Source organism: Cydia pomonella, chromosome 5, assembly GCF_033807575.1.
Source record: "Cydia pomonella isolate Wapato2018A chromosome 5, ilCydPomo1, whole genome shotgun sequence".
Taxonomy (NCBI): domain Eukaryota; kingdom Metazoa; phylum Arthropoda; class Insecta; order Lepidoptera; family Tortricidae; genus Cydia; species Cydia pomonella.
The window spans coordinates 5,850,354-5,865,067 of NC_084707.1; the positions used below are offsets into that span (position 1 = coordinate 5,850,354).

The following is a 14,714-nucleotide window of genomic DNA, read 5'->3' on the forward strand; positions in this document are numbered from 1 at the left end:
TAAATAGTTAATTGTATTTTTGCCGAGCCTTTGTAAATTAGTCATCAATCTAACTATTCCTCGAATTAATTTATTGAATCATAATCATATATAAGTACCTAACATGTTTCCTAATATTAAAAATACTACGAAAATAAAATCGATCATATCGCCATATAATTGTAAACAAATCAATAAAGTTTGTAAACAAATTAAACAATGACAGGTCAACCGATCATATTACACGGCAGTGCTATCAAATCGTGATATTATATAATTGATACATCACATTTTAACGGTATCACGCGTATTATTAAGAAAGAATCATAAGTTTATAGAAAATCGTATGCACTTACAACATTTTGACATTTATTATATTATAACTCGTATCCAAGGTTCAACTGACTCATAAGTCGACGCATAGACAAAAAAAATTAACGCAATCGAAATTGAACCGTATTATAAGTGAAATATATTGCTTTCTGGACTGGCTATTAATTTAGACTTACGATGATTTTATAAAATAGTATATTTTTATTTGTCCTGTGAATCAGTGTTATGATAATGACTTTTTTCTCGCGATTTCAGTTTTTGTTGAATTATGCAAAAATATAGCTAGGAAGGTACATTCTCAGTAAAATCATATGTGTGCGTGACACAAGACAGGTTACAAATATTAAAATAGTACCTAGAAATATTGAAATTACACGTTTATTTGGGCATATTATTGGTAATTCAAAGCGAATCTCGCTTTAATATTTTTTGCACCATTTTTGTAGCCCAATTGACACAATTATACGTATAAAATACAATGATACTTATTATCTAAATAAAATCAATCAATATAATCTGATATGTGTTGAAAATAACACCATAATATAACAACATCTACACGGTTTTGTATCGCAAATACAGATAACAATTTTTCTGTGAATCGCAAAATGTGTTTTAGAATACTATAAGCACCGTGAATTAGTGTGTTGTAGTAATAGGAAATATTAGGCAAAACTCTGAGTAGGGGTCGCCACTAGCGCAAACTGTAAACAAACAGCCTTGATGCATCAAAGTCTTATTTATTCGTAACAAATAATGTGAAAACTTGTCAAGGCATAGTATAAGTTGCTCTTATGGTTCACAGTTTGTGTCTAGTGGCAAAACATTGCAGTATTACTCCCTATATTCATAATTGGCCACTATGGTTGTTATTATTTATTTGACGCTGACTATAGACACAACACAAGACGCCGGCGACTCACAGCGGCGCCAGCGGCGCTAGCCATCATCAGGCAGCTTGCCAACGCGTTTGTCAACCAAACAGGTCATCGGACGCGTCATTTTTGAATTTGGAACATTGTCCTACAAAATCTGTTATACAGTGTCAAACCTGGCGCCGCTTCGAAAATTAGAGCTAGAGTAGATAGGCGACACCCAACGTTGACGTCAATGCTGGATAAAGTAGTTAAAATTAACTTTTTTATTTTATCCAAAAAATACCAACTCCACACAACATTGCACCATCATTTTACGATCTTCAACAGCAGTTTCACTTCAAGAGAGGTTGCTTCCCTATAGAAAATGCACGTGTTTGTATTAAAAATACAAAAATCACTACAAGCGTGTCTATAGCTCAGGATTTTCCTTGAAGTGACTCAGTAAACCAAATGTGACTCTCATCCTTCGAAAATGTTGAAGTCGATTAAAAAATGATCCCAACGGAATGTCTGAGAGACTTTTCCTTCTTGAGTTTGACTAAAAAGGAAAGGAACCCCCACTTCTGCCTTCGCCTTTAGCCTAACAGCGCGGCTAACGTGGCTCGCGAATGCGACGCGGCGCGGCGGCCCAACGGCATTCGGAGATCGCCCACGTAGGACACTTCCATAGGTATCAAAGGATTGAATTCACCCGCGCCGCTTCGCGTTCGCGAGTTATTCGCTCAGGTAAGACACTGCCTAACAAAAAAAGCGGAAAAGGTCAAAACGATTATATATATATACTTAACGATAAGTACTCAATCATACGATATTATGGGGAAATACTTTCTAAAATTCCCCGACAAGTTCCAAATAGATATACTCGTACAATACCTAAACTGAATAAATTTACAGCTGAAATGAGTACTAACAGCAACACTCATAACTGGCCACATAATGCATAACACTTAATTGGTGCACCTCATTGTCATTCAATATAAGTGGCCGTTATCAGTTATCATATATGGCTGGGAAATTACTGAAAACTTCTTGTCATTTCCTGGCGCCTATTTTAAAAATCGAGTTTAAGTTGATATGGAGAGCGTTTACAATGGTGTCAGACCAAGATAAGTCTGCAACAATTTTGATAGCACAAGCGGTGCAAGTGTTATTTATACGCCATAATGTCATAGAAGTTTGACTGACAGTGTCAACACTGATACTGAACACGTATGTGTACTTATGAGCGAGATGCTATATGGTCCTGGGCAAGACTTGTTTGTAAAATCCCAGGTGATAGATGGGCAAAAATAACAACTAAATCAATGCCCAGATATAGAAAAAGGAAGAATGATGGACGTAAACCTAGATGGAAAGACGATCTGAAAAGATGACAGACACTGGTGGAGATCGGTTCAAGACAGAAAAAATGAGAACGTTTAGGGGTGGCCTTTGCGCGCAAAGCGCGCTGCATAATATTTTCGTTCATTATTTTCAATCACAATTAAATTCGTATAAATCAATTAATATTAATATCAGATAATAGGCAGCTGTAAATATAAACTTATTACTTATGGAAAATAAATAGGTATTATTAGCTGATTATGTAATTGTAACTATTGTAATGTTTATGTAAGTTGCATGAAATAAAGGGCTATTATTATTATTACGAGTGAGATACAAAGAATGTAAAATGTAAGTTAATTAGATGTCAGCGTTTATGTCAGTGTTGACACTGTCAGTGACTCGTAGTTTGTGGTAAGGGTACATACCTACTTACAAATTTTTACAAGCCATTAGCAACATGCCATGTTAGTATGTATGTTAGTTAGGTAGTTATGGTGTGGTTCAAATCTTGGAAGCTAAATTTAACCCACTTCCCGATTTCCAATTAAGCTGAAATTTTGCATACAGTACTCTTAAGTTGAGTGACAATACCTATTATGATGACATGTAGCCGATCTGATGATGGAGACAGGAGGTGGCCATGGGAACTGTGTGATAAAACAACGCAAACTAACTGTGTTTGGAGTTGTCAGAATTGTCTCGATGAGTATTAGTTGCCTGTAGAAAGAAAAGTACAGTCAGCGATTAAAGCTTGTACCAAAAATTTATTTTTTGCCAAAAACTTATTATAAAGCTACTAATGCAAGTTTCAAGCTATCAGATTTAGTCGTTTCAGCTCAATTGATATCTGATGAGGCAATTCAACAATTTAACAAATAATTGCGATTTTTGTAACCAAACCCATTGGCATGTATATTTCGTCAGGTGACAAGCAATAGTCACTAATTATCACGACAAGTTCATAGCCACAATGAACCATATTTCTACTGTAATAAGGTTGATTCTTGTTTAATTATTTTTTAGTAATTAGTGAGTTTTGCTTGTCACCTGACGATTTAATATATCGAAAAAGGCTTTCAAATTGCGTCGCGTCGGACATTTAGACGGATCAAGAACTTTGCCAGCGATTTTTGCTACATGGAGATATTTGATCGATAGACTGAATTCATTCTACAGTCAAGTGTAAAAATATCTATGGGTGCACACATCATACATTTTGGGTGCACAAAAATACGTCCCATAGCTCTTATGTCAGTGAATTAAGAACTATAGGACATATTTTTGAGTAAGTGATATGCACCCATATTTTACACTTGGTTGTACACTGTAGTATATTGTATCGAATATTGCATGATTTGCATTCAAGTTCTCACGTCTCGTAAATGGGGCTTCAGGTAGCTTTACTCCTTTCTTCTTCTTCTTCTTTAAGTGCCTTCTCCATCCCGGAGGTTGGCGACCTTATGTCTATATGCCATTCTATCTGAAGTCATGCGAATTAGTTTCTTTGTACTGCCCACGCCCTACTTTACTCCTTTACCGCTCTGTAATTTGTTATCTGGAAGATTTCTCGTGTATTGAAGTGTGAACTTGTAAAGATATCGTGTTAAATCGCTAGTCTAGACGAGAGTGCGTAATCACTATTATTAGGTAGCCCCTGGCACTGTCTGGGTTGGGAGTGTCGGGACGGGACGGTTTGACTCATAGTGCCAGTAACTAATGTTTTTACTGATCATCATCTTCCTCGCGTTATCCCGGCTTTTTGCCACGGCCCATGGGAGCTTGGGGTCCGCTTGGCAACTAATCAATGTTTTTATTGATATGTTTTACAGAAGTTAGAAGCTTATGTTTACTGTAGTGTGTTTCAGGTAGCATCCTGAAAATCCCGAATGCCTATGGCACAGCAAACTATTTCTAAAATTTAGATAGATACTAATTTTCTATTGTATAATTATTAATATAATTGTATTTTTGAATTCTGTCCTGTATAATGGTTTTGTATTTTCTCCTTAAACAAAAAGTTAGTGGTTAATACCCATTAGACGAGAAATATTTTGCAAATAGTGTATACCTACACGTGGTGCATGAAATGACATAAGTTCCCAAATTCAAACCTACGGCTATCCGTTTGAAGTTACAACTAGGCTCCACTATCATTCTTCGGCAATATCTAACCACCATACATGTCACCTGCATGAGTCACCGCACGTGTCTCGATAAGATACCCGATACGGGTGAGTCATCAAATTGCAGATCCGCGAGCCCTTAGGGCACAAAATGCCAGTTTTTAGGCCTGCATTCCTGTGGGTATTACCGCTGTTTTAGCCGACTGCGTAAGGAGGAAAATGAGGTACTGTTAAACCACCCAACTATGTACAGTCAGCGTCAAATACTTCGTAGCAGTCAAAGTGGCCAAATAGTTCGGTACACCATACTAAATATATGGTGTACCGAACTATTTGGCTACTTTGACTGCTACGAAGTATTTGACGCTGACTGTACGTAGGTAACTAGATAAGTTTCGCAATAGACAAATATGAAACAAAGACACACATACACACACACACACTAAGACACATATACTTTTTAAAACTATATTCCCATAGACATGATTGGCCGGAAAACATATTATTTTTAAATTTACTTATAAAAAAATAGATTTCAACTTTGAAAACGTCGGCGTGGGCTAAGGACGATTTACGCGTATTTTATACATTTTTATTTCATACAGTTTAGATTTTTTATTAGGTAAATTTAAAAATTAAGTAAATATTTTCCGGCCAATCATTGTCTATCTATGGGAATATAGTTTTTAAATGTATATGTGATTGATAGGCCACCTCTTGTTTCATATGTGTCTATTGCCAAACTTATTCTAGTGATAGCGACCTATATACAGTACAGTATTCAGTCCAGGTTTATTATTATTAATATGAGTCCATAATGTCCCACTGTTGCGCCAAGGCCTCCCTCTTATTCTAATATATATCGCCGTAATAAGTATGAAGGAAAAAAACATGGCCTTACGCGTTTAGGTCGCGAGATTCACGCTCCGCTTCTACCTATGGTTTATTGTCAAAACAATAGCTCATTGCGCAAAATACTGGTTCTCTGTGCCGGTTATATACGTAGTAACAATAGTTCAATGTTTTACGGTAAGTTTATCGTATAAACGGTAAATTATAGCACTTTATAAACGCATGCGTTCATCGATTTTTCATTGAAATAATAGGTACGAGGAAAGGTGGGGTAAAGAGAATCACCGGGACAAGACAAACACTTGTATGGAATCCTCATTCTGTCAGTCTTGCCCCGAGCAAAATAAACTATGTACGACTTAACCCACCTTACCTTTATACATACTAGTTCAATAGCATAGTTCTTATTTTTAACATATTATGGAATACTAGAACTTGAGGACAACATTTTGTATAAGGTGTCATAAACAATTACGTAAATCGATACGGTAGATCTTTTATCTATTTAATTTAAATTAGATAAGATACGCTAACGGATGTTTGTATTAGAAACATTCGTATCTGTGTATCAAAAAGGATATTTACAGGTTGACTCATAAGTATATCTTTAATTTTAGTTTTAATTGACCTTAAGTTTTAAATCACAAGTTAGCTCCGGCTTGTCCAACGGCTGAGCTCAACGAGGGGGGTGGGGTTAGGGTCGGTAACGCGCATGTAACGCCTCTGGAGTTGCAGGTGTACATAGGCTACGGAGACTGCTTACCATCCGGCAGGCCGTATGCTTGTTTGCCACCGACGTCGTATAAAAAAAAAATAACGTAAGGTCAACCGAGATAAATACATCTATGGGGTTATTGCGTCCATTATAATATTTATTTAGACTTAAATCGATCGGGATATGACCGTGATTACCTTTTACATAATGGTAAGGCAATCACGGTTCATATCCCGGCCGATTTAAGTCTAGTGAAACTAACCGTGAATCATTCAAAACTGTTAATGTGACGTTTTATTTCGAAGTAGCTCAGACTTTTATCGCTATAGATGACGGGAGATCTTTTTATTCACGTTGCTTAAAAAAAACTCATATACTTAGATGCAATTATCCCATAGTTGCATATATCCCAGTCGGCTTTACCTAGTTGTTTATTTTAATGTGACAGTCAGCAAACGACTCAAACGAGCAGACGAGCAGACTTATGGGAAGCAGTCACCGTCGCAAATGAACATAAGCAACATCAGAGGAGCCACTTAATGCCGACCCTTGAATAGTTATATTTATCAAACGATGTTTTTAAGATGATGTCCAGTAAATCTATCTTATCACAACTAGACACGTTGCTGATTGAAATTGTATCTAATCTTCTGTGCTCTTTAAATCGTGACAAACCAAAATATTTGTCTCTACTGCCCTTTTCAAAAATAAACCTTACCCGCTGAGATATAAGGTCTTCTTTCGTTGCCATATAAAAACTTATGCTATTTGCGAGATTTGTTTTAAGTATACGCTTACTTTGAATAGATAAGTCAATCATTGTCATTTTTGACACAATATTGCTTCTGAGAACGTAATTTTATCGTTTCAAAGAATTAGTATAAAAGACAATAACAAAATCCTTGTTTAAAATCAAAAGTAACGAGAAATATTAGATACAAGCGCGATTATAAAATTAAAAACTTATCTTTTTGCTGATTATCCAGAAAAAACGGTCAAATAATAGCAAAAAGTAGCAAAGCGGGTGAGGTGGTAAAAAAATCGTATAATTTTCCTGGTTCTTACTTCTTACTGACTGACAAGTTGTGTTTGCAGTCTATATATGGTCCTATAGCTTTGAGATCTTGGGTCTAAAGCTAAATACATCAAAATATTAGAGGGGATACCGGAAAAAAATGTGGTTATCATGACGTATTATTTAGTTTACATCCTCATTAACCTTCTGAACGCCACGCCTATCGTACGCGGCGCGTAATCATGAACCTTGTCGGTACGCATGAAGCTTGATATTGGGCTGTAGCCGCGCACGTCATATGACGTCTTTGGCGGTCAAAAGGTTAACATCGCCACACTATTATCAGACCGATTAAACTCAGTCATATCTAACTTTGTTTAAAAATGTTTTTACTGAATGTATGAAAAGCCCATTTCTTGTAATTTCACTAGCATTTCCAAAAACTAAATGACAAGGGTTTTATATCTAGATAATCCATAATAAGGAAAAGATTATAAATAATAAGATATGTAGGTATGCGATAAAAATATATTTCACTCAATCGGATATCTGACTAGATTTCAACAATCCGAATTTATCCCGGAATTTAGAAACACAGAGTATAATGGTTATAATGACACACCTTAATGATAAAAAATGTTGACAATTATAAACAAATTAATTACAAAATGCATATATCTATGATATGAGTATGCCTAACATCAAACCTTGAACTTGTACATCACTGGTATTGAATTATTTAAAATTATGATAAAATATTAAAACAGCGAACTATAGCGGTAGAAAGTGTTACACAAAAAAATAATGATAAAATCTGCACAATTATAAATGTGTTAAAATCATATCAAAACGTCTATAGAAATAAGAAGGGTTATATATTCTTCATTAAAAAAAAAACATAGAAAAACAATAGAAAAACTGAGTTTCACTCCTCAATTGTTTGAAAATTATTCATATTAGGTATACGAGTATTTATACATATATTAATATAAGGTAGTATCATGTAAAACATATTCTACCAAAAACACACACATCCATATTTTATATTGAAATAATGATTTTTTTAGAAGCAAATATCAGTATAATATTAGTATTGCAGATGTATAAATGAATAAAGATAAGTATTTCGTAAATTAATTATTCGATATCAATTGATTCCTAGTTTTCAGATGAGTTGATTATAAGAAAAATATCAAGTATTAAAGTCAGATCCGAATGCACGCTTACACCCTAAAATTGAGCTATTATTTGGTAAAAAGCCAAAATACTTGGATGAGAGTATTTAAAACATGAAATCCCTCTTAGAAATACAATTCTACTATCTAATTCTAGATTACAGCCGTGTGTATTAAAATCAAAGATATAATTTATGATTGTAAATCGTAAAAAAATATGGCTGATTTTTGTACGATAATGAAAGAATCTACATTTTACAGAAATATAATTTTGACTTTGCAATTTACACGTTTTGCAATTTTTATTTATTCATAAGAATATATCACAGAGACATCTATTAGCACAATGTGATACTAACAAGTGGCGCCACTGCACTTCTACGGGAAAAAACTTAAGTATTCAAGCTTTGATTTAGGCGCCATCTAGCGACACACTGCAGAACTATCAGCAGCGCCACGGATAAATATGGAACTACACAGAATTGCCTCAGTTTATGGCCTAATAAAAATGAAAACCTAAGTAAATTAATCTAAATATGGCAGTAAATAATCGTCGACTATACTAACATTCATGTGCCAGTTGAAATGGTTGATTCCGGGTACAGTGACAACGTGGAGTTTTCCATTGTTGTCCAGTTCTTTGAGTCCAATTTTATCGTCTTTGTAGATTGGCTGGTCTCGCATTTCGATTATTGTATCGTTGGCGTCGTAGTAGCCGAATTGACTGTAAAAGTGTGATATGCAAAAGACATATAAATATTAACTGTACTAAAAAAAAACAGAACCATTTATGAAAAAAAAGCACAAATTAAAAACATTTAACAAGTGTGCAGGAATGTTGCACAGCGATTTTTTATTGTTTTAGTTTAGATAATAAATATATGTAGATTATAATTACCTGCTTTGCCAAGGAGTAATAACGTTATCATCAGGACCTCCGATCAGAACAAAACGTTTTAATCTCAGCAAATTGTTCTTGAAATCATTAGTCTTCGTTGACCTAGAACAATCGTAAACAATTAATAACTTTGACCTAATAACGTAATTACGCAGAGTATTGAATTGATAAGCTTGTAAACTACGTAATAGTAAACTAAATAAGAAATAAAACACATAATTTTTAATTAAGATTTTTAAAAATATATTTAATAATCTTCAAAATATATATATATTAAAAAATCTCTAAATAGAAAATATAAAAATAGAAAATGCAAAAAGTCAGGTTCCACCGAGATTTGAACTCGGATCGCTGGATTCAGAGTCCAGAGTGCTAACCATTACACCATGGAACCGGTTGTGCTAATCGACGAATTTACATATTACAAACTGTTATTACTTAACGTTACTGATTCATCTGCAAATGTAATAATTGTACGTTTTTTACGTTATATTATTATAGGGAGCGTGCATGAACTGTAAGAGGCAGCACAGGAGCCGTCAGATTTTTGGCGCGAGGCGTAAATGTGATGTTTATTGTTCCGATGTAGCCCACAAGATGGCAGAATCTACTATGCACAAGAAAACACTTGACGTGTAAATGTAATGTTTATTGTTCCGATTCAGGCCACAAGATGGCAGACCCTCCAACGCGCGGTCCCTATAGGGTGTCAAGTTCCGACGGCTCCACCGACGGCATCCTGACACAGCGGGGTTGCGCAATATATCGCAACCATCATGTGTTTTGTAGTTTTAAAATATATGTATTTTTAATATGCATGCTAGTTTTAAGGTATTTATCTATGGGCCACAAGTTATTTAAAATACGTTATTTTTCATTTTATTTCATATTGGCTAAATACGAAATGCATAGTGGCGCAACTACATACGATAACAGTTCACCACAAACCATGGCAAAGTATGACCCGATTTTATGTAGTAACCCTAAATATTCACTTTATGTGGCACAAAACCACCAGACGGGCACCACAGTCGTGCACATAGCAAATATGCATCATTTATCTGTTTGAAGGACAAATACGTCACTGAAAGCGAATAACCTATTAACAAGATTACATCGACCAAATTTAAATAAAATAAAAAGAAACTCACGCAATATGGTTGTTGATATATGGCAGGTACACACTGTATGTCTCGTACAAGGTCTGATGGTAGGGGTCATTCCAGTAGTTTCCCACTGACGTGTGCTGGCCCACTCGGGAATAGAACAGTTCATAAGCACTCTCCTTTACTAGGCCGGGGAAAACTAGGTGGAGGAAACCGGCTGAAAATTAATATATATGTAAAACAAGGTGAAATAAATAACAATCTGTCTTATTCTCGTACTACCCACAAGGTCCTAACTATAGGACTTATTCAGTTCGATGAAATTTAAATCATATTCAATTGGAACAGAGTTGCATTTGTTTTGTCTCATTCAATTCTCAAACAAAATTAAATCAACTGTTTTCCCTGCACCATAGGTTCAAATTTCAGTAACCTAGGAGGTTAATACAAGCGTCCATAGACTGTGGTGAAGACTTATGTCAACTGGGATGTATGCTTTAATGCCATGACCTTGAAAATATACATTATAAAAAAATTGACATCTGATCAATCAACAAAGGGGAGCAATGACCGGTCGCGAGTCAGGTCATTTGTGTTATAACAGAGATAGGTATATTATAAAGACTTTCAATTTCCATGTTTTTCAATTCCATGACAATTCTGCCAGAGACCTCCAATAAGGTGGAAGAATTATCAAGATCCCAAGTAGCCTGATTAACGGCATCGCAAAACCAGTTGTTGGTTACGTTTTTTGGCTGATATAATGATGATGACACGGCAAGAATTGATGTATGATGCATGATGGGACAATGGAGTAGTAACAAATGATAGACTATATGTATACGGGATGTATGGCAATCCTATGTAAACTGTATGTTGACTCATCGAAAAATCATAACATAATGTGGTTTACCTCCATATTGTCCAGCCTGTGGTGAGCTGAGAGAGATGAAAGTGCTGACAGAGACATTAGGGAATGTCTGCACTATGCCTCGGGCTATCAGGCCGCCTTGGGAATACCCTGTCAAATAAGGACAGAACTATTACACATGCTTAATGCTTACTCTTTTATATGTCATCTTGTATTAGTTCACAAATGTTTTCACAATTTTTCTACAAATGATTGTACCATTTTTTTTTGTAAGTATAACGTTTCTCTATTACTTTCTTACTGCTGTCTATTTTGTCACTGATGGTTGATCATACCGTGCCTGCGCGCACACTGCTGAATACCAGCGCTAGGGCAGAGATGCTGCAGCACATGCTGAGTCGGCGCCTTTATGCGACTACACAGACTAGACCTATATTTGCATTTATTTTTATTATAAGTTAAATGTTTTTTGTCACATTTATGTGTTGCAATAAAGTATTTATCTATCTATCTAAGTATCTAGCTAGATGTGGAGAAGACTCAAACTTGTATTATGTTTATTTTCTTTTTTGTTCCGATGAAACAGATGTCTTGACGAAAGCGGTGAATTTTCCAATTGTTGCTATAATACAAAAAAAAAATATCCTTAGCAGACATATTCAATTCAATTCAATTCAATTCATTTATTTATCAAGTAACAGGACTCATACAATTTGTTAGTATACAATACAATATTAATTCTTATATCTAATGTTAGTATATAATTAATAAATTAAACATAATAAGGGCTGCAAGACACATGCATCTCACAGCAACGCCTCAAGTATGGACAGTCGAACCTGTCCGCAATTGAGCGCAGGATGGGGTTGGGGCTGTCCCGCACCCGGCGCACCAGGGATGAGCATCGCTTGCGTATGGTCGCATGAAAGCAATCCATACGCGCCTCCGCAAACGTCCCAGATGCGCTACAGAAGCGGGGCAGCCCCACCAACACCCGAAACGCATTATTATATTGTATTCGGAGGGTTCCATAGGCTCTCCGCGTATAATACCTCCATAAGCTGCATGAGTATAAAGATGTACAAAAGGCTCTAAACATGTGACTTTTACTTCTTTTGTACATCTAGCGAACTTACGGGCGATCATGTTAGCCCTCACAGATAGGACCCTCCGTTCCCGCTCTATATCCCTATTATACTTCATAAAAATTACATAAATAAATATTTGGGGACAATCTTACATAGATCGACCTAGCCTCAAACTAAACAAAGCTTGTACTATAGGTACTAGGCTTGTAATGATTTGGTCTCAATTCCTAAAAAATAAGCCTAAATCCCGCCTAGGTTATTCCTACCATTACTCTGCTCTCTTCTTTATAGTCAGTGTGGGGAGTCGTGTTTCTAGAGGACCTGTGCTACAATGCATGTGCGAGTAAGGAAAATTATATTATGAATGCAGAGTAGGGTGCTGCGAGTTCGATCTTTTGCAGCAGGTGGTGCGGTGAGGGGTAAAAGCTCTGTAATTTGCGCGAAGCCGTTGGGGTCAGGTGGATTACTTATTTTATGTTTTTGTTGATTACCATAGCAAGATACCAGGATAACAGATGGACACTGCAAATAATGAAGTTGCTTGGTCCCACTGGAAAAAGACGAGATGGACGACAAGGCAAGATGGGTCGACAATGTTGTAAAAACAGCTGGTAAACACTGGATTACCACACCTCAACACAGACAAACATGGAATAAGATAGAGGAGGCTTTCTACCCATACAATAAAACTTATATCAACTAAAAAGTATTTAATACACATGTAAATACTTAATCTTAATCTTTCTGGTTTAACCCATTGGTTGACTGGTAGAGAATGCCTTAAGGCATTAAGTCCGCCATTTGTACCTTCATGTATTGTGCAATAAAGATTAAATAAATAAATAAATGTATGGATAAATAAAGCTATAATAATAACTAGGAAGTTTTTAACCTCATCTACCATAACTGATTCATAGCTGTATTCAAAATGTTTTTATTATGCTTGGCTATAGGCATAATAGACAATCAACCCCTGAAAAAGGAGATATATAAAAGATATAGAAATAAATAATAATAATTGGTTATTTTGTAAATCAAATAATAATCAAATAATAAAAATGAACTTGATAAGTAACTCACCTATAAGGTTAATGCCCTCTGGATGCCTCACTGAGATGTTGGCTACATCTGGACATATCTCCAGCACCTGGTGCCTCATGTTCTCCAAACTGGACCAGCTCACAAACCTCATAATAAAATAAACTTGATAAGTAACTTACCTATAAGGTTAATGCCCTCTGGGTGTCTCGCCGAGATATTGGCCACATCTTGACCTATCTCCAGCACCTGGTGCCACATGTTCTCCAGGCTTGACCAGCTCTCAAACCGGTTGCAGTTGTACACTGTTGTGTTTGGATGTTTCTGAAAAAAAGTTATGTTTAAGAGAAAAGTTTACATACAGTAAAAGCATGTAAACACTTACATTTTCAATAATAAAATGTGCCATTATTATTGAATTCAGAATTGTTCCATTATTATTTAATTAAGAAATCAGATCAGATATTATATCTGATCATATTTGATGAAATTCGCAAAAACTTTGGTTTGAGTTAGGATTCTAACCCATGACAGACCAGAATATTTTGGAAATTTCCATAGTAATGTATGTAAATTAAGTTTAATTATAAATATCAGTTATTATCAGTAGGTACCCTATTATTATGACTACTAAATACCTGAAATCATCATGTATCGAACGCTTCAGGTAGCAGAATATGTAAACATTTGCTTGTTTACCTCTTGGATTCTGTGCGCAATCATTTCCATGCTGCCGCTGCCTGTCATCACTCCATGTATTAAAACCACCGGCTTGTAACTTAAGCACGGGCTTATGAACAAAAACACACCGTATATCCACAAAGCCATTCCTCAACTTTAGTTTAATAAGAGAACAAAGGACACGACGCAACGCACGCAAGTTATGACCGAGTCCGAGTACTTGTATTTTGTGAATGGTATCGTATTACTTGTAGTTTACATTCGTCAGCTACTGTTTATTCCGTTTTGCTGATAGTGAGGAAGGACGATTATTACGCAAATAAAAACAGAAATTTAGAGTTCAAAGGCGAATGACGAAATGAATGACAGTTGAATGAACTTGAGAGTTGTCATTGTTTCTTAGGCTTCTAACAACAGTTTAACAAAATTGACAAAATTCTGATATTTTGGAACAATCCCTTATCCGAGTATGGGGCTCGGCACCACGAAGGTATATATTAAAGTGGAGAGCGCAATGACTTTTTTTGCCATAGCAAATTGAACCTTATCACTGAGCTAGAAAGGTGTTCGTACCAGACTAGAGAAAACGGTCCACTTGAGATAGCAAAACCGGAGCCCTGTGTCTCATTCGCACAT

General features: G+C 35.7%; 1 protein-coding gene and 1 non-coding gene across 4 annotated transcripts; both read right to left on the reverse strand.

Annotated features, from left to right (window-relative positions):
- Positions 1–7,735: 7,735 nt before the first annotated feature.
- Positions 7,736–14,502, reverse strand: LOC133517565 (lysosomal thioesterase PPT2 homolog). 3 transcript variants are annotated; one of them, XM_061850878.1, is made up of 6 exons: positions 14,097–14,502; positions 13,580–13,721; positions 11,314–11,421; positions 10,446–10,617; positions 9,295–9,396; positions 7,736–9,120 (listed from the first exon to the last, which is right to left on the reverse strand). In XM_061850878.1, exons 1-6 carry the CDS (start codon positions 14,223–14,225, stop codon positions 8,922–8,924), a joined length of 852 nt encoding a protein of 283 aa, XP_061706862.1. In that variant the 5' UTR covers positions 14,226–14,502; the 3' UTR covers positions 7,736–8,921. The 3 variants fall into 3 exon arrangements, with proteins under 3 accessions (XP_061706862.1, XP_061706864.1, XP_061706863.1); XM_061850880.1 differs by having other exon boundaries at positions 14,036–14,173; XM_061850879.1 differs by lacking the exons at positions 13,580–13,721; positions 14,097–14,502 and adding an exon at positions 13,440–13,557.
- On the reverse strand, positions 9,617–9,688 carry Trnaq-cug (transfer RNA glutamine (anticodon CUG)). Its single transcript has one exon. It is a non-coding gene; the product is annotated as a tRNA-Gln (tRNA).
- Positions 14,503–14,714: the final 212 nt, after the last annotated feature.